The 20,748-nt window shown below is 38.1% G+C and overlaps 1 protein-coding gene across 2 annotated transcripts in view; it reads left to right on the top strand.

Annotated features, from left to right (window-relative positions):
* Nucleotides 1-20,748, top strand: part of aff4 (AF4/FMR2 family, member 4) — a 35,460-nt gene that overhangs the window by 6,260 nt on the left and 8,452 nt on the right. The window contains exons 1-11 of one of the 2 annotated variants that reach the window (XM_038292066.1): nucleotides 6,185-6,425; nucleotides 12,142-12,268; nucleotides 14,779-15,555; nucleotides 15,894-15,932; nucleotides 16,123-16,209; nucleotides 16,392-16,419; nucleotides 16,516-16,561; nucleotides 16,696-16,785; nucleotides 17,337-17,481; nucleotides 18,345-18,984; nucleotides 19,121-19,257. In XM_038292066.1, the coding sequence (XP_038147994.1) occupies nucleotides 6,409-6,425; nucleotides 12,142-12,268; nucleotides 14,779-15,555; nucleotides 15,894-15,932; nucleotides 16,123-16,209; nucleotides 16,392-16,419; nucleotides 16,516-16,561; nucleotides 16,696-16,785; nucleotides 17,337-17,481; nucleotides 18,345-18,984; nucleotides 19,121-19,257 (2,133 nt within the window). In that variant the 5' untranslated portion in view covers nucleotides 6,185-6,408. Of the gene's footprint in view, nucleotides 1-6,184; nucleotides 6,426-12,141; nucleotides 12,269-14,778; nucleotides 15,556-15,893; nucleotides 15,933-16,122; nucleotides 16,210-16,391; nucleotides 16,420-16,515; nucleotides 16,562-16,695; nucleotides 16,786-17,336; nucleotides 17,482-18,344; nucleotides 18,985-19,120; nucleotides 19,258-20,748 lie in introns of those variants that run through there. The other variant, XM_038292067.1, reaches the window with a different exon arrangement.

Genomic DNA, 20,748 nt, shown 5'->3' with positions numbered 1-20,748 from the left:
TCAGTAGATAAACTAGCACCTTTTCTGCTCCCAGTCCAACCTTCCTTTTATTTGCTGTTTCTCTCTTCCAGTGTGAATAAAGTGCATATATGCCACAACATCTAAAAAATGCAAATGTTTTAAAGAGAAGCTCAGATCTTTTCTGACCTAAGGTTATAGTGTCTCATAGTTTCTGAAAGTTTCTAAAAGAGTTCTCTATCAGTTACCGTGTCTTCATGGAAACGTGTGGAGCTCAGCAGGACTCGACGCTTTGATTGATTGATTGACTCGGAGAAAATTGAATGTTTGAGTTTTAGACTGGCCATTCTTGGGCAATCTTTTTTGTCTGTGGCCATTTTACCCCATTAAATTTTGGACTATTGCTCTTATTTCATCAAACTAAATAAGGTCTGAAGTCACCAAATGGCAATTATGGATGGCTGTGTTCTTAAGAACGATGAAGCAGATAGACACTGTAGAAACGGTTTCAAATCACTATCCAGTCTCTAATACTCTGACTATAAGTTGGAATTTCCATTTAATATTCTTACACTATCTAATCCAGGGATATTGCATTGCTGAAAACTAAAACTATAATTTTTATGTTAGTGCCTTATTTTGAAAAGTTGTCAATCACATTGCCATAAACATGACACAACTGCTGTGATGTTTGTTATGAATGCATATGATTATTATCATTAACTGTTATTCAGTAGATTGTAACATTTTTATTTGAAAGTGGGCATATTTTAAAATGTCTTTGTTTGATCACCCATTATAAATGTCATATCAGGTGTAATTATAAACCTATAAATGTTATTTAAGATGTATGTGTTATATTCAATTAGTCTTTACTTAGGCTGGCATGAAACCATCTTTATTGTGTCTTTAATATTTCCTCTCACCTCAAATGAAGTTTAACAAGTAGGACTTGTTACAAAGTAGTCATGACGTGTTTTATACTGGCAATGCTTTAATAACAGAGGTCATGACAGTAATTTTGACTCATTACTAAGACATTTTTGCTTCCCGTCTTACTTGTGAAATTTGCTAGGTTTTGTTTTAGCATGCCTAAAAAATCCCACTTAATGACGTTCTAAAGACATTTTATTTAAAATACACATCCGCTTGTCATGTTAGTGACCAAATCCGGCCTCTGAATTGGAACAAACTGACCTTTAACCATTTCTGTTTTACAGTATTTCTTTTTTGTCCATTTTCCTCAAATAGAAAATGAAACTTGAATTACGTTTAAAATTTTAATCATTCCATTCTGATTTATAAAAAGAAAAATGGTTATTTTCTTGTTTTTGTATTTTAAAACAAAAATCTTACAGCCAGTTCTTTTGATAAATATTTAAACTGACCTACTGACTGTGGAATGTAACATTTATAGGACAAATAGGACAAAACAAAACATGCTGTCAAATCTGATTACAGCAAGTGTTTTTGTTTTGTAGATGAAGAGTTTTCCAAAGAAAAATAACTTTTTTTTTTGTTTGTTTGATTGGAATATCTCACATTGAAAAAGCTGTTATTTCACAACAATTTTTAAAAGGCTACTTTTTTCAGTGCATTGTTTTGATTATAGCAGCAGCCTTGATGGTGCATCCCCCCCCAAACAGCTGCTAACAGAGGAGAGGTTCTGCTGAATGGAGGCTCCCTCTGGAATCCCTGCTGTCAGCAGGTTCACCTCCAAAGCCACTGGAGTTCTGGCACCCACTCCCCATCTGTACCTAATACCTGCTGCTGCTTTTAAAGCTCTACTTGTATCGGGAGCATTCACTGTACTGGGTTAGATAACTGGTAATTGCAACGTTCTTGCAAAAACCTTATTTATCCCTATTTATTAACCACCTGTAAAACACAAAATAGAAAACTCGCTTTTATAACCCTTTTTGTGGAAAAAAGGCTCCACCTTTAGAGCTGCTACTAATGATAATTTAGCTCATCGATTAATCTGTCGATTATTTTTCAGATGAATCGATTAATAATCAGATAGCCAAAGGTTCCTTAAAGATTTTTTTACAAAATTAAACCAATTGAAACAAAAACATTTTCCTCATGAGAAGTTCTGGATAGAGCATATAGGGCTCGGGATCCACGTTGCATTGTGGGACGTCGCAGCCATACTGACTGCTACGCAAACGTAAACTTAGCTCTGACACAACGTTGTTGTTGAAAGAAGAGACAGAAGTAGAGAGAAAAAAGATGTTAAAATCCCGAAAAGGATCTGGAATTTACCGGGACACATTAAATAGAGAAGCCAGGGACCGGTACGGTGACAAAATCAGCATTATTAATCATTTGGATCCATATAAAGTTCCAAACAATGAGTGGAGCACCGATGAGTGAGCGCCTATACTTCAAAACAGTTCCCAAGCTACAAGTCCCTGGAGTCTCATGTGCAGTTCATGAATGGATGGGTTCAGGAGCTGCAGATCATAAAGCCAGCAAACAGTGGGAACACAGTAATCCGTACGAAGGTAAGCTGTGATCAGACGGGCTCTGGAACCTGCTAGTTTAGTAACTGCTAACCGCTAATGCTAACAACCACTCACGCATGTAATGTACTTTTAACTAGCTGCTATGTGTTTCAAAGGTGTAGTTAGTAACGTTAACTGCCCACCCTCCGGGTTTCTCACGTATTTGAGCCTTTTCCCGCTGCCGTTTTTATTATTTTCCCGTAAAAGATCCCAACTTTGAAGGAAAGAAACAAAGTAGGCTATAAAATAAAACCGTGCATCTTTAACTTACCAGAAGGAAAATGCAGGGAACACACTCTCAATGACATTGGAATACTGTGGAAAGTTATGTTCGGTCGTCTTACAGCCGCGATCCAAGCTAGCCGACGACTCTTTATCTCTGACGCTTGGTCTCCATGGTTACGCCTCCAGTCAGGAAAGCGGTGGAAAGTTAACCCATTTTCTATGTTTCCATGGCGATCATGTGTTGAGCTGTTACAGCCCACAATACAGCAACGGTTTACCATGGTTGAAATCAAGTTAAGGTGAAATTAATCAAATTAAAACACGGCTGAGAGGGAGTACAGTACGCGGTATTCATAGGCAGTAGTCTGAGCCGCGGTAAAAGACGCATTCAACATGGCGGCGACGCGAAGTGCTTACGTCACGACGACCAAGCCCTATTGACAGACTTAAACTTTATTTTTATCTTAAATGCAAAATGTTTATATATATGTTTTTACAATTTTTATATAATTACATCTCTAAGTAGGTTGCTCCGTCAGCTAATTTATTCGATCAACTGTTTCAGCCCTATCCACCTTGTAAACATGTATTATTTCTTGGATGAAGTTACTATTTCACTAATTCATCATTTGAAATGGAACACTAAAGTATTCTTTGAGTTAGCAATGTATTGTTTTTAAAGTGGTTTCTCAAAAAATCTGCAGTATTGTGAATCTGCTGAAAGTAACACCTTTTCTACAATTACATGTTTAATTGAGACCTGAACAATGATCACTCGTCATGTGGCTTTACTGTCTTCTTAGTCCGGTTTCCATAGCCTTAAGTGATTTGCATTTCTAGGGATGTGTTCGGAACGATGATTTAAAACAGCCAAACCTTAATTTACATATCTTCTACTTGAGGGGATTAATGTGTTTTTAAGAAGACTTGGTGTCTTTCAGATGAAATCTTAACAACCTTTTGTGACTCAGCTGTTTCTCTTCAGGTCTAAGTAGGCCACACTAATAAGTGGTGGGACGTACCAGTGTGTTTGCAGAAATGATGACATCCAGTTATTACCTGAAAGGAAAGCCTTTGGGCTAAACGGTTTCATCAGAACTTGTCGTCTTATTTATTGGCTCAAACTCTAGGATTTCTTGTTTCTTTCAAGGCTCCATCCTTACTGAAGTTTCAGCTGAACTACCTCACTTCTGACTTAAGCCAGTATATCAGCTGGTTGTTAAATTGGATTCATATTTTCCATTGAAAATATCTCAGCCATAGGCCACGGTTTTAAACGTATCAGTGGATACCTTACCAAACTAAAGATGATTAGGAAGTCAGGAATTTTAGGAACCTTTCCTTCAGCTTTAGTTCTGTGAACAATGGGTTCTCACCAGCTGAAGGTCTAAAGGTTTGTGGCTGCAATGCATTCTGAGATTTCTCTCCATTTTGGAGCAAAGAAGATCTGTAAAAGAAAATTATTAAAGCAGGCAAAGAATTAGAAATATTGCTAGCTGTGACAGCACATTTATAGAAAGGAGTGAGTGACATTACAATGTCTATTGTACTGCTGCCAATTGTAGGAATGGCTTTGGATCGGGAAAAAGACTTTTTAATTATCCGAAAGACCAGGTTTTGCTTCAAATTTCGATCCGGAAAGCAAACGGGTTAGAAAAAAATCAACCAGACAATCTGTGGCGTCCAAGCCGATACAGCAAACTATGTTCGGATCACATCACATCAGATTGTTTTATAATCGATCCTGCTCTCACAGCATCAGTCGGATTCGATATACCAAAGTTGCCACGGCTTGTTTTCTCTGTTGTATAGCTCTAATGAAGTGCCTGATGGCAACAAAACTGATTCAAAGCATCGTCTATTTTTTGTATTAAATATTTTATTTCATAAAACGACAAACCCTAGCTAGTTCCACAGTTTAGTATAGCCGCAGCTCTAGACAGATTTCCTTTTCACCAGATTTCACACCGGCCCACAGCCATGAGCCGAACCGGGTAAAAACCACATCCGAAGGCATGGTTTCCCACCTGGACAGCAGAAAGGATGATTTTAATTTTGTACATACTATGAAATGACAAACTATAAGTGTGTTTTTTACTTGAACTTTAAATATAGTAAAATGATCAACCTGAAGTATTCTCTTTTTTGTGGCTCTAAATTTTTAAATGTCTGTATCAGGTAAAGGAAAATCCCTGTTGTTGACGTTTGGATAGGAAAATAAAAAATTGCAGATTTTAAAGCTTTCATAGAGGTTAATTTTTTGAGCTATGATGTATAACCTAACATTAGAATAATCATGTTGACAAAAAAGAAATCCTCGTTAAAAAGCTTGGAAAAGTCTGATCAGTGGATCTAAATTACACCAGTAATATGTCAACAATAAGTACTTATATTTTCCTCCATACCTGATTTCTTTAAATTATTTCTTCCCCTTAAAATTAGCTCACATAGAGATCAAGTAGGTTTGTTTTTTCACAATTTGTACTGGATAGAAAGTCTTGCGACATGTGGTGATGCCACATTTGCCGACTTGTTTCATCAACAGGAGTAGCTGATGAAAATATGTCATGTTTGTTAGGGAGCAGCAGCAGGGTAGGAACCGGTGCTCTGTATCTTTAACGATCTCCATGACTGCACTGCCTTGTGCTTGGGGCATAGTGGGAAGGAGGGAGGGACCGTAGACTGAAAAATGGGTCCTGATTGGCCGAAGGCAGTGACATCATGCAGGCAGAGTCCCTGTGGTGTAAAATAACATGTCCTTTTATGGGAGGAGGTGGACAGTGCCACTCTTTGAGAGAGGTGAGATTTGTTTCTCTTATAGATTCCCCTTTTGTTTTGTTGTTGTTTTAACAACATAAACTTACTGTAATGTGCTTATTGTTATATTCTGTCATATTGAAATGTACTCTCCCATCTTTATGATACATTGAATATGTACTTGACTCCAACATAGTTGCTCACTATATACATTTGTAGTATTAATCTATATCAGTAAAAACAAATTGCTACAGATCTTGATAATAATCATTTTGTAAAAGTGTATCTAGAATTCCTGATATTGCATAACATGACTTATTAAAATGTTTCTTACATATTTTGTCAAATTATTTTCTCTATATTTACTCACTAGAAAAGGTAATTTTATTCTCAACCAGATGTATGTATACATATTAATTGTGTATATTTTGAAAGTCAAATGGAAGTCCATTTCCTTGTTCCTGTGATCAAATTCAGCCAATAGAGCTGATTCTGATTAATCCATACAACATTCCCCATACATTTACACCCCTTTATATTTACACCCAAACACACACACACAGAGAGAGAGGCTCTATTCAGGTCTCCATTCATGCTTTAACCGCAGAACAACAAAACAGAAACAAAAGCTCCCCCGGCCTCTAGACTTTACCTTGCATGTGAGCTCCCCCGCTGTTTGGTGACTTGGTATCTACCGAGAACAAGCAGTCCCCTCCCCTCCCTGAGTCAGATTTGTCTCCACTCCAAGGAAATGCACTGTACCTTCGAGTCGAGTAAAAAAAAAAAGAACTGGAGTTGCAGTCTACAGCTGGACGCTAAAAGATAAGATTTACTGTAAAAGGGACTCCACAGGAGGAGTTGGGCACTGGAGTCTAGCTTATTAAGTTTTGAGGAGAGTACTTCTGAATCCCTAGGAGATCCTTTGAACTCTTCTTCTTCCAATGTTTCAGTGGTTGAGGCCATGGCCTCTCAGTCAGGGTAAGAAATGCATAACTACTTGACTTGGCAACTACTTTTATTTGTTTTTTTCTTACCTCTGTCTGTTTAGAATAAAACACTCCAATGTTTTCTCCCCAAGTTTGATTTTCTTCTGTCTTTGCATGAGCTTTCATAATAGCTGTGTGACATAGGCCCTGTCCTAAATTAATGGTGGTCTGATAACCATCAGCTCTCTCTTTTTCTTGAATTTAAGATGAGGCCTGGCTGTTATGTTGTTAGCTGATCAGTTTAGCTGCAGAGTTTTCAACTGCAACAACTTTGACCTTTAAAGTTTGGCACATTTGATTTACCAACAGTTACACACTCTTCGTATTAGTCTTTAAACTTAGCTGCGACTTGCAAAGCACAGTAAATACTTCCCTTAACTTTATAACAGTCTAAAAAGTCTAACTTGCCATTTAGTCTTTAGATCAGTGCAGGACGTCAGATGAAGGCTTGGTGAAATCTGCAAGTCAAAGCTTTACCTGGCCATAATTTAAACAACAATGTTGCATCCGACTTGTCTTCTACTTGATATTGATGTTTACAAAACAATCCGGACATGATAGACATGTTTGTCGAGGTTGCATATAAAAAAGAGATGCATGTTTCTAGAATATTCAAGTCAGAATTTGTACTTTTGAAACATTGAACCTTATAGGAACAATTGTATCGAAGTGAAAGAGCAAATGGTTCCCTGCAAGTGAAATATTATTGCTCCTTCTCAAGAATAATCAGTAAGACAGTAAAAACTACTTTCTTGTAGTGCATTAGAAAGACATGTTTTTTTTTTAAATCTGAGCTTATTTTCTGTATAGTTGCTGGAGTTGTTGACTTACTGCCTTTTTTTTCTGCCAGGTATTTCTCACACATTGCAGCTTTATTTCATGGTGGCCATTTTAGGAACGTCATTTTAAGTTTAGTAGGGTGAAAGTTGTTTATATAATCGCATCAGATCATGAGAAGCCTACAAAGCAATGAGGTGTTTAGAATTATATTTTCTACTTTAAAACACAACCTCTGTAAATGATATGTACCAACAGATATCAATTTAGTGTGGTCTTCCAAATTTTCTTGGAGTCAAATATCAATTCAGATCAAAACAACAATAAAAGTTTGCAGATAATTTTCTATTTAAAAAGAATTAGGCATATTTTGAAGTAAGTATAAATGAGCTGATAAGCTGTGCTTTTGGCACCCTAGTTTAGTATATTTTTCAAGGCTGCACTTTTAAAAAGATGAAATTGTCCAGTGAGCTGTTTCCAAACAAAATTTCTTTTTGTTTTACACTTGTGTAAACAAAATGAAAAATAAATCTAAAAGTCTATATTGGCAACAGGTCAAAATTGAATCAAGTCTTTGCCTTTTTCTTGCATTAAACTGCTTTCTTCTCATGCGCTGACCTTAGGGTATCATTTTATTCCCATCTGTAGGTAAGTTTTCGTCTCTTAATGGCTATGTTTAATAACCAAAATGGGTTTTCAATCTCAAATACTACTTGTCTTAATTGGATATTGTCTAAAAACGTAGAATTAAACCTTTTATCCAGTTATTTTGGTTCAGATTCCCGTTTGGTCCAATGGACTCCTAATAATTTGAAAGGCACTGACCTCAGAGCAAACCAAAATAAGTTTTCGCACCTACAGCTGCTGGATTATGTTAATTGGAGTCATAAAACCCCATCGGACTGAAAATTACACTTTTTTTTTTTTTTCTAAGTCTGTAGAATCTGTCAAAGAGGGTATGATCTTTCGGTTTACACCACTTAAAGCATAGTCTGCACAAAATGTCCTGAGGCAGATGACTTCGCTTTAACCCCAAAATGTTTAAGAATAAATGGTCAAAATTAGAAAGGCGGTGAAATGCTTAGCTTGTTCTACTTGCTTTGCATGATCGACAAAACTTTCTTAAACCAATCAATTTACTTAATATGTCCAGTCCAAGTGGCATGAGATCTTGTTTATCTCCACTGCTGTCTTCTATTTTTCACCTTTTTGATTTTGTTTTGCTGTTTTTGAAAAAAAAAAAAAAAAACAGCTAAAAGCTAAGACCAACTGCTGCTTCATGCGTTTATCCACGTTTCTGCTTTAGCTTGTTGAAACCGGCAACAGTCAGTTGAGCCTTGTGTGTCATGATTTCCTCTAGAGGTGTACCGCAGAGTCTCCCCTCAGCTCATAAACATAGACAGTTCAGATCAACTCAGGGTCTGAATGGACGTTGAGACGTGTTTACTAAAGATCCTGTTGCTGGGGGCCTCTGATTAACATTGTGGAGCATTCATAGCAGTCCCACTCCCACTTGACATCAACAAGCTCGTTTACATTTTCCTCCCCTATACCACTCTGGGACCCGAAAGACGCCATAGTTTAGTATTGGTTTCTGTCTAGCAGGTCAAAACGTATGGAGCTTTATTGCTCCAGTGCGTTTTCTTAAACCCACAGGGAACATTTATAGCTTGAAAGACTGCCAAATGAACACTTTTTCTTGTCAGCTGTGAGGTAAAGGATACCAAATAACTATTATTAAGCAGAGTTTATTGGAACGTTGCGTTGGTAAATCATCCGGACAGTTAGCTGTTGTAGACACTGGATGTCTAAAGGTGGTAATCAGCGGTCGGGTCAGTTGTGGTTAGGTGGTCATCAAAAAAACTGTTTGATTACTGTTTTATGTTGTCCTAATTTATAGCTGTGCTGTAAATCAGAAACACATTTTGAATCTTGAACACTTTGGTCACTTTACTTTCTTTGAATCTAACTCTCCAAATGTTTATTATGGCGGAGTAAAGATGTCCTTTAAAAGGGAAAGTAAGGTTTAATCTTTAAACATTTTACAGTCTCTCCATCAGAACCTTCTTAACACTGTTTAAATTGACATCAATGATGATCGATTTGATGTAAACTTTGTTTATAAAAATAAAATTCTTAATATTAGATGTAATCATCCTGGTGAATCCTTTGCCTCTCTAGTTGTTTGACTAGGAGAAGGCTGGGCGTTCTCTGTACGGTTGCCCTTCGTCAACAGCCTCAAACGTATTGTTTTCACTGACAATCAAAAAGCTGTCAGTTTAGGCTGGTAGGAATGAAGCCCAACTGAAATTAGCTTGTTCCCATTTTGAAAACTCTAGCTACTTTCTGACAATATGGAGCACAGGAGATGAGAAGACTCAATGGGCCTTGGTCAGATTGGCTTTTTGCATGCTATTACTAATGTTCCATCTAAACACATGTTTTAATCAAATCAATTTAAAGGTTTGTTTGTCTCTAAATATAAACAGCTGTTCACAGTCATCATGTAAAACTGGCTCAACTGCTTTTATAGATCTATTCACTTAAAGTATTGATTCTTAAACAAGTTATCACCAAACATGCTAACAAAAATAAAAGGGTTTTTCAGGTGTTATCATAATGACTAAAATGTTAAAACTGTTGTGCAGCAATACTTGGATTTTCAAACTGTCCTTTTTTCCCCCTCCCGCTTATTCCTTGTTGGGGTTGCATTGGGGCCGGTGCCTATCTCTGGCAGTCCATGGGTGAGAGGCAGGGTACACCCTGGATAGGTCGCCAGTCTAGGGCAGGGCAACACAGAGAGACACAACCATGTACACACACACTCCAAAAAAAAAAGGAAATTAAAAACAACTTTGTTTCCAAGTTTGAAGGCGTTTAGCTTCCCATCCAAGAAGGTTTTTCAATTCAAAATGTCAGGAATAGCTTTGAGTTTGAGGTTTAATTTCCTTTTTTTTTTGGAAAACCAATGACCTGGATGACTGAGAATCTTCACCAGCATTTACACACACACATCTAAGGTCAATTTAGAGAAGCCTTTCAACCTAAAATTCATGTTTTTTCAGCAATTTTGTGCTGAAAAGGCGACAACGTATTTGGACAAAGACATGGCTAAGCAAACGTGGCTACTACGATCTGTCAATTTTACAGAAAGAACTCAATTTAACTCGCACCCACGCCATGCTTCTGTGTTTACATCTGAGAGGAAGAAGAAAAAGAAGAATCCTTGTTTGCGCACAGAGCGATTAGCCCACAATAGACCTCACGATTCCTGATCGAGGTGGTCGTTTCAGCCTGATGGATGCACGATCAGGCTGAAAGTTGGCCCGATCGGAATAATAGTGCGAGAATAATAATATTCTTGCACGACTGGAAAGTTGCCACTAAAAGGGCAAAAGATCGCACAGTGTGTGCGTGCAGGTGGCGCAGTGGTTAGCACGCACGACCCATGTACAGAGGCCTTTGACCTCGACACGGGCAACCCGGATTTGAATCCGGCTTGTGGTCCTTTCCCGCATGTCTCTCCCTCTTTCTCATACCCTTTTTCCTGTCAGCCTACTCTTGAAAAAAAAAAAAACGAGCCACTAGTGCCAAAAAAACTCAAAAAAAAAAAAAAAAATAATGGCAGAGTGTAAGCCCAGCTTTAATGCAAGGCAATATGGCTACAAACTGCACCACCTCGCAGCCCCAATGTTCACACTGACATGACAGAAATAATGACAAAAATAAAACACATTCTTACCTTAAAGTTTAATTTTGCGTCGCATTTTTAAACAAATGCTGAAGATTTTTTATTTCACAGAAATCCAATATGGCTGCCATTTACATAAAGACCTCAGTAAAAGAGAACTTGTTTAATGGTTTTTATCTAAGGATGCCTTTAATGTTGCTACAGTGTTTGAAAATAAATAGAAAAACAATGAAGAGAAGGTCCTGAGAATAAATGTCAGAATATCCATCAGATTTTCCTTTTCAGTGTAGAATTAGAAAACACTTCAATTGGATTTATTGTCATTCTCCGAGGTTAATAAGTGTGCAAGTCGTCCCCAGCACATGGCCTGGTTCACAGTTTCGTTGTTGCTGGGAGTTTTAATGTTTTCCACCAGGTCTTTTTTAAAATGTCTCCACTCAGGCAAAGGTCATTGCGTTTTAAATAACACACCTTTTTGGCTCTTATTACATCTACACTGGTTTGTTTATTTACTTTGCAGATAGCTTTGTTCAAAGTTCACTCTGAGCAACACCAAAGGCAGCCATAGTGTTTCATTTGGTATTTGTACCACACCTTATGAAGTGTTTCCTTTTTTGGATTTATGTGGAAAAAAACAAACAAACTAAGGTTCAGGTTATATAATTTTTTAAAGAGAACCTTCCAGTTTCAGATCATAACTTAACTTTTCCTCCTTTTATGTAGCACCTCAACAGTTAAATGTTTTATACAAGAAGGAGAACAAAAGTTCAATATTGTGAGAATAATTGTGATAAGTGTGTATTTTTCAGAAGGTGAAGCACTTTCTCCAGTACTTTGCTTGTGGTATATAAAGTGACATTGAGCATCAGTACAAGATTATTTGTAGAAGAACACGGAAACTTAATTGTGTGTTGACGACACTAAGCTTATTAAAAGCTACTTTCTCCACTGGCCATCAGCGTTAAAGTCTCATTTTATTCGAGCAACTTCTCCTTAGCATTTTAAAATATGTAAAAGATCACTTCCTGCAATCAGATCACTGTGTGTGTATGTATTTATGTGAGTCTGGATGTTGTTTGTCTTGATAAATAATCTGCTTGTAATGAAATAATTTTATAGGGAAAAAATCAGAGGGTTGCATATTGCTACTTCCTTTGCCACCTATCTTTGTTGATCTAAGAATATGTTATCTCTGCAATAACATATTATGATGACTCCATGCTCTGTTGTGTGTCGACAGCAACATGAACCGTGAGGACCGGAATGTGCTACGAATGAAAGAAAGAGAAAGGAGAAATCAAGAAATCCAACAGGGAGGAGAGGCCTTTCCAGCAAATTCCCCCCTCTTCCCTGAACCCTACAAAGTGGTAAATGTTGTTTTTTTTCTGGTATTTTATGAGTTCAGATGACTTTTCAACATAGACAGGAAGTGAAAATTGCATTATCAAAAGCTGTCACAGTTTCTTGCTGCCACTTTCAGATCTTGCGTCATCTGTTTTATAGTCTTCCTGAACGCAAGATTTGTTGTTGTGTTCCAACATGTCTGAGAGGTCTTCATCTTGTTTTATAACCCACATAATCTCAAATAATGTTTGTTAAAAGTTAACTTTGGTGATTTGAACAACTGCTAAGAAGATTTTTCTGTCTGGAGACGGCTCACCTTGATCAGCTGTTACAAGTAAACAAAACTGCACGCTACGCCTCTGTCAGACTTCCTCCCATGTCTTCCGCTTATACCTGCTTGAGAATATGTAGGGCAGCCAGCTCCTGTCAGCCACTATAATTGTAAAGAGGATTTAAGATCTCTGAACCGGTTCAAATCTTTCCCACTAACGAGATTTGAGCAGATGTAAGTGGCTCCCCTCCCTTAGCTAGGACTAGCCATCAAAGAGGCAGTAAGGAATGTGTTCTGACAGGTTGGGAATAGAAAAGCCACCAGAGGTGAGTATCGATGGGTATGTGTGTGTTTGTTTTGGACCACAACAAAGGGAAGGATGAAAGCTGACATTAGAGACTGAAAGCACCTTGACCTTTACCAATGAAATGCAGTTTAACTCTGCAGATTTTCCCAAGGTTTCCTAGAGAGTTGCTTTTAAATGTAAGGAGATTTAAATAACACATTTAAGCAGATCAGAGATGTGGGGAATAAATTAGCCTTTAAAGTTGCCAAATTTCTCTACTTTCTACATTTTGCCAACGGGCTGCATGGGCCTTTATGTAAGCTGTAGTTTGACTTTCTGACTGTCATGCTTCACTAAGTGGAAGTTTACAGCGTTCTGCTTTAAAGCCCATGTGCACACACAGCTGCAGCTGTGGCCTCCCTGATCTAGACCAGTGCAGAGGGAACGTTTTTATGGTGCAGAGTTTATATGCTCACCCATTGGTGCAGAGTGAGGAACATTTAACTTTCTATAGAAGCTGTTTCATGTAATGGATATCATTCTGATTAAAAACAGACGTTTGACCAAAACTCACTTCAACTACGCTCTTTTAGGCAGATTGTTTTTCAATCTAACAAGACTTAAAGAGGAAAACAATATGTTGAGTTCTTCTTTTTTTTTTTCATTTTAAAAAGTATTAAAACAAAAATGCACATAGATAAATATAAGCAGACACAAGGTTAAAGAAAGTCTGGAAACTAGTGAGTTTTGTCTCTTGTGATATCCTGTTCTGGATTATTGGATAAAACATGACAAGGGATTTTGTGGGGCCAATAAAAACAAAAAGTTAATTTCATTTTTAGGCGTTAAAGAAGCTTTGTATGAATTAGTTTGCAGTTGATTTAAACAACCCTCTTTGTGTTGGAAGGTTTTGACTCTGCTCTGACCTCTGAACAGTTACGGTTCATTACAAAAGAGCAACACAATCAGTTTTACACAATGGACTCATTGGATATCTTCACCTAATATTTATATTGCTGCACAACTCATGTACTGTACAAACAATGAGAAATTTTGCAATTATTAATATCTACAAGATGAAAATCTTTCCAGTTGTTGCAGTTAATTACAATTTGTCTACATTTTACTTTTTCTTTACGGCTTTGACTTTTGTCAGACTACCAACGGAAACGTAGAAATTAGAAGAAAAATAGGTGCTACTGTTCTTCCCCCTGCTGCTCTAATGAGAGCCAGGCCTCCTGCAAGCACAAGGTGGTGGAGTGCACATTATGACCAAGCCAGTAACATTTCCTGCTGCAGATAACGGCTTGTGTTTCCTCACCCTCAGTGTGAATCTGTCAAACAAGACAGAGGTGTTAGACTGCATGGGAAACTGGAGACTTTGCACAGGCTGCAAACAAATCAACTGGAACCTGCGGCCCTCAGAGTGATTGATTAACCTCTGTGCTGAGGCTGTGGTCTGACCCTTATCTCGGTTCAGACGGGCTGTTCAGAGCTCAGTATAAACAAACTGTGCCTGATTAGCCGTTTCGATCATTTCTGGGTGGAAAATTGCTCTTAAACGTAGTGTTCTAACTGATTCTTTTTGTTGGAGAGACTTGAAATTCTGCAATTTTGAAGTTAGTTTTTACCACATTTTCCTTTTTGCTTTAAGAATATAATATAAGATATTTTTTTTCTAGCATGTTTGCTGTTAGGGGATCATAAGTGAAACCAAACAAAGTGCTGTGCAGGTATATGTAAAGGTTGAAACAAAAATACAGGAAGATGACAAAAAAATTATTAGAGCTCTCTTATGCTGGTTCAGAGGCTAAATAAGAGTTTTCAGAGCAGATTTAAGAAGGAATTGCAGAGGTTGTCTGATGTTTACAGGTGATAAGCATCGATATCATCAGAAAATATAAATATTTGAATTTTCATGCAAACTCTTTGCTTGCTCTTTACCATTACTCCATCGTCTGCTTTTCTTTCTTCAGGTCAGCAAAGCAGATCTACTGTCCAACCGTATTCAGAGCATGTTGGGCAATTACGACGAGATGAAAGAATCGATTGGCGATACTCTTCCAAAACTTCCAGGAAAAGCCTCAAACAGCTCGTCTTCCTCAGAGGAGAAGTCCGGCCCGCCTTTATTTGGCGGGGACCAGCGAGGTGTTGGTAGTGGAGGTGGTAGCCAGAGCAGTAAGTGGACTCCTGTGGGCCCAGCGGGGGGCGGATCTTCATCTCAGTCACAGAAACGCTCTGGACTCTCAGGGGAACACAGTAGACAGAGGAACAGCGGCAGCAGTAGCGGCAGCAGCAGTAGCCAAAGAGGGGAGAAGAAATCCAGTAAGCACAGCGGAGGCTCAGAACACTCAAAGTCCCACACTTCTAGTCCAGCAAAGGGCTCGTTGACCTCCTCCAGCAGCCACTCGCGGAACTCATTGACTGCTGATCAGCATCACCCCAAGTACCGCAACAAGTCGCCCAGAGACAGGGAGGCCAGCTGGGACTCCCCCTCCCGGGTTCACTCCTCCTTCCCCAGTGGACAGCACTCGAACCAAGCCTTCCCTCCATCTCTGGTCTCCAAGCCCAGCTCAATGCAGCAAAAGCCCACAGCTTACGTGCGGCCCATGGATGGCCAGGAAACGGCAGAACCCAAAAGCTCACAAGCTGAAAGCTACGGCGGGCAGTCGCACAGCAGCACTATGGGAGAGGTGAAGTCCCTCGGCAAAGCTTCACTTACAAAACTTAAGATCCCTTCACAGCCTGTGGAGGTAAGACATCATCTTCAACCCAAAGTCCCTCCTGTGGTTTATTAGCATTCTTAAACAATGTTCATATGTGTCCTTTAACAACAAGACCTTCATAAAGGATCCCTTATCTTAGGATCATCCAATCAGCAGTGGTTAAAACATCCATATTATTCTTTGTGATGTCATTTATAAGAAATAAAAAAAAAATACAGTTTTGTACACCATGTCTGCATGAATTATTAGATCTCACAAAATGCCTTTAGGATGACTAATGGCTTTATACATGGAAGCTCTCTGACCTGTTGAACTGAGACCATGATAACATCAGCTAATCATGATGGTGATGATTCTCTCAACAGGGATCCGGTGACGCCAACTGTGTCGATGAAATCCTAAAGGTTTGTGAAAACGTTTCCTCTCTATAGTTCTTTCAGCTCTATGATATATATACAGAGAGAAAAAAAGTCAACTAACTGGGAAAAAAAAAACAGCTTTACCTTCTCCTAATCTGAAGCTTTTCTCCCCATTTGTGTTGGGGAGTTATGTGGGTTTTTTTTTCTTATTTTTTTTTTCTTTTTCTCCTTTCAGGAAATGACTCAATCATGGCCTCCTCCACTTACAGCCATCCACACTCCCTGCAAAACAGAGCCCTCCAAGTTTCCATTCCCCACCAAGGTCAGCACTGAACGCAGACTTTAACTCATTTTAATGATTCTCTTAATGTTCCAGAAGGGCAACCAGGCTAGTTTGAATACAAAACCTTGTTTTGTACAAAGATGATTTTTATTGTGAATGTTTTAAACCATTAAATTCAGACAAAACGTAAATCAAAAAACTATTTTTTTCATTTACCTTAGGATGCGCACCCTTTTCCAAGTGGACACAGTAAGTTTTACAGTTCAGACTCTATTTTCTTTATTTATTAATTTAGTGTACAGATCATCATGTGTAAACATATTGTAAATATGAACTTTGTCCTAGAGCGAGGAAGTTCATCAAAGAGCTCCAGCAGCCACCAGCCTAAAGAGTGAGTCGTTTATGTGTTTGTAGTCTTGATTCGTAAATCTGTTTGTTTTCTTCATTGATTAACAGTGAGATTTAAATAACTACATTATCCTGGACTGCAGTAATAATTCCTTTTGACCTTTTTTGTTTGCTCAGCACACTGAAAGAAGATTTAATAGTAAGCAGCAGTGATGACAGCGATGGAGAACAAGAATCCAAAAATGCCTCAAGGAACACATCAGCAAGGTGAAGTGCACAGCTTCGATTTTCTTTTTTTCCTGCAAAGGTCATTGTTGTTTGAGTCCAGCAGGTGTTCTTTTTTTAGTGCTTTGGTTTCATTGAGAGATGACTACAGTGGTATTCTCAGCATGGGACACCGTATTTTCTAAAACCACAAATGACTGAATAGCCTGTTTGGGTGCCGAGGTGGTCGTTTCAGGATTAGCGTTGCTTATTTGATAAAACGCGTCATCAGAACAACCATCGCCTGTTTTTAGAGAACAAGGAAATAAATGTATTACAAACAAACCCTTGTCATATGTTTATTATGATTTCATTGCATTTGTCTTGTTGTATATAATGTTTTTTTGTCTAGCTATGTTAGCTTGATGTTGCTAATATCATTGTTTTTCCTGGAAAACCATATTCTACCTGTTAGCGTAAAGTTTTTTTAAACACAGATTTAAAAAAGCTCAACACAGGTGTCCCTTCATTCATTACCTCAATGTAAATGTATTCCCTCAACTATCTACTGTTTCCAGGAGTTTAACCCCCTGCCTGTTTCTGTTCATCAACAGCAATAACAGTGAAGCTGCGGAGCCGACCAGGGATGACTCCAGCAGCCACAGTGGCTCAGAGAGCAGCTCTGGCTCCGACAGCGAGAGCGAAAGCAGCACAACGGACAGCGAGGCCAACGACCGGCCCAGGACCGCCTCTCCTGAGGTATTCATCCAACTCTAGCGTTTTAATAAACCGCGTCGCTAGAATCTATTGGCTGCAAATAAATCGTTAGAATATTTAGGTGTGTCTCAGCTGATTTATCTATTGTTGAATTCAGAAAAAAGAACTCATAGATTTAAAAACACTGAATAATTTGAAGGTGTTTGTTTTTATTTATATAAATATGGGTTATAGTAAAGGAAAAGTCAAATTTCAGTTTTTTGTGAAACTAAGAAATGACAAATGGTTATAGAAAAAGTTTATGAAAACCCTGTTTATTATCTCCACAACCATGAGTTGACATTCAGCTGCAATCAGACACAAAGCGTTGGTGATATGGACCCAATTATGTCAAAGGCTTTTTCCTAAAGGATAATAAATATTAATTAAAAAAAATATGCTTAAAGCTATTAAGTTGGTGATTAAAGTAAGATTTTTCTGCTTGAATCCTTTTGCTACAGACAGTCAGAGCCCAACCAACATGAATTTTTATCTAAAACACATTATTAAATAGGCTTTAAACATAAAACACAACTAACCAGGATTGCTGGCTAAAAGTTAATCTCAAATCACAGTTTTAAAGGATAGCCTGTTTTTTTTTTTAAATCAATAATTACCCCCTCCTTTCACAATGTTGATGAGTCAGGAAAAGGCCAAAGCAAAAGATGCAGACTATTTATCTAGCTTACCCAAGGAAAGTTATTTGGAAGGAAAACATTTTGAACTAAACTTCTAAATGTTCAATATTATCATAAATGTGGAATGCGATTTGTTTTCTCTTCCTTTCAGTTTAATCTTTGTAAGATTGTAATATTCAGCTTTCTAAGTACCTTTCTTGACTCTTTGTTCTTCTTTGCCTGCTTCAGCCTGAACAGCCTGTGATCAACAAGTGGCAGCTGGACAACTGGTTCAAAGCGAAATGTGAGAAAGAAGGCCGAGATTACAGCTCCAAGGACTCTGCACCGCCCCTGCCTAGCAGGGAAAAGGGTGCCGAGGGCGGCCGTGGCCGACAGAAGTCCCCCGCCCAGAGCGAAGGGGGCGCAAATCCTCGAATAAGATTCGGTAAAAAGCAGCCTAAAAAGACGGAGAAGCCTCCAGTGGTGGAAGAGCCCAGGGGTGGCCTTAAGGTGGAGACAGAACCCGCTCCAGAGATACCTCCCCCCCGGCCCATTGCTGGTACTAAAGGCTCGCGCAAACCTACCATCAAAAAAGAACCCAAGCCCTCTCCCAGGGCATCATTACCCTCCGTCACCACAACTACTGACAAACGCAAGACGAAGGCGCCCACCAAGACCCCTCAGTCGCGTGAACTTCTCTCTACAGACTCTTCTTCCTCAGATTCTGAGGGAAACGACAGCATCCCATCCTCTTCACAGACTCCCAAATATACAGAGAGCATCAGAACTCCGGTTTGCGTTTTCTCTCCTGTGTTGTCTCCACTCAGTGACCTTGAGGATCGCTACCCCACAAGACAACCTCAGCAGCAGGTTTTGGTCGTCAAAATCGGTTAGTCCCAACTTCTTGTACGTCTCAGAATAACATAAAAAAATTCCTCTGTTTGGTATCCTTGTTGCATGTTTCATAAAGGAGCTTTATTTATTTTACAAAATGGACTCTTCCCTTTCCTTCCTATTTCCTATAGATCTAAGCCTGCTGTCGAGGATCCCGGGGCGACCCTACAAGGAGCCTGCAGAAATTAAAGTGGAGAGAGAAGACTCCCAAGACCGAGAAAGCATCAAGGACTTTCCCAAGCAGAGCAAGTCAAAGAGGAAACACAAGGTAGGTTCTTTTTTTATTTTTCTGAAAACATTTAATTTCAAATAAAAAGCTAATCTTCACAAATGTTGCAAAGCCTCTTTAAGAAGAGAAATCCTGTTAGAAAGGAGTTTTCTCTTCCTGCAGGACAGCGAATCTAAACAAGAAAAAGTCCTCAAGAATCAAAGAGGGTTGAGGTTTTTTAAGTCCTACCAAGATTCACTCAGTACCAGTCACTCTTAATTGGACTTTCTTATTATTATTAGCTTTTGGTTTCAGCTATTTGATTAAGCTTTTTTTTTACACATGCATACCATATTTACTACAAAAAAAGTTTGTTTTTTTATGTTCTTTGTTATATTAGAGTTTCCGTAAATGTTTATCCAAAATTGATGATCTGATATCATCAGAATTTTGAATAACAAAAAGAATAGCACTGGCTGGTAAAGGTGTAGTATCCAAGCATATGTGAAGTATTGTGGAGGGAAAATTGCTACAGCCTTTAGAGGAAGAGAAATATGATCATACAGAGCCCCTGACAAAGACGGATGAGATATTAATACTTTAATTGGACAGACTTAACAGTGGACGTAATTATCCCAATCTTTAAAAAAAACAAAAAACTGCATAAACTGTTCATCTTTTGTTTAGCATAGAGAGCATAAGGTGAGCCTTTCATCATCACTTTTTAATCTTGTTTTTTTGCCAAAGTTTTCCTGTTAGTAGCAGTGTTTCCATCCAACTGAAATGCGAATTATAAGCAAAAAAAAAAATGAAATGCTAATTTGTGGTGTTTCCATTTGGTTTAAATTGAATCATCCTAGCACCGTAAAGTGTAATGCATTATTTTGTACAGTACATTGTCACGCATTATTGTATTAAACAGGAAGTAGAGGCGGCCATCTAGTATGGAGGACTGACTCTGCCATATATAAAAATAAATACAGAAATAAATAAATGCTCAATAGATAAATAATCATACAATTAATTACCACCAAAAATACAATAAACAAATAAATGCAAGTAGAAATTAAATTATAAAGTGAGACATAAATGTATATAACTCTTTTAATTAGCTTCTTTATTTGCCTTTGTAATATTTACCTTATTTATTTTTTTGTCCTTTATAATGTTCAACTTTATTTTTTTAATTACTTATATTTTTAAGTCTATATTTATGTGCATGTTATAATATTTTTGTCTGTTTTATTCTTCCTTTGTATTTTTTTACCCTAGTTATTTCTTCACCGCTATTTATTTCTGTCTGCCCTTTTTACATTTCTGTATGCATTTCTACCTCAGTATGCAAATGAGGAGGGGGTGTGTCCTAGAGAGTCACCTTATTTATTGAGCATTTATTTATTTATTTTTATATGTGGCAGAGTCAGTCCTCCTTAATCTAGCAATGAGCACAAATTAGTAATGAAGTAAAGTTTTAATAAATGGGTTATCGAGCAAGTTATGTTAGCATGTCAGCTGGTAATGGCGATGTCGTTTCCCGCCAATTTGACTCAC

Source organism: Cyprinodon tularosa, unplaced genomic scaffold (assembly GCF_016077235.1).
Source record: "Cyprinodon tularosa strain WSP-4 unplaced genomic scaffold, ASM1607723v1 ctg307, whole genome shotgun sequence".
Classification (NCBI taxonomy): Eukaryota; Metazoa; Chordata; class Actinopteri; order Cyprinodontiformes; family Cyprinodontidae; genus Cyprinodon; species Cyprinodon tularosa.
The sequence above is the reverse complement of the archived record's forward strand: the minus strand, read 5'-3'. Positions and strand labels throughout refer to the sequence as shown.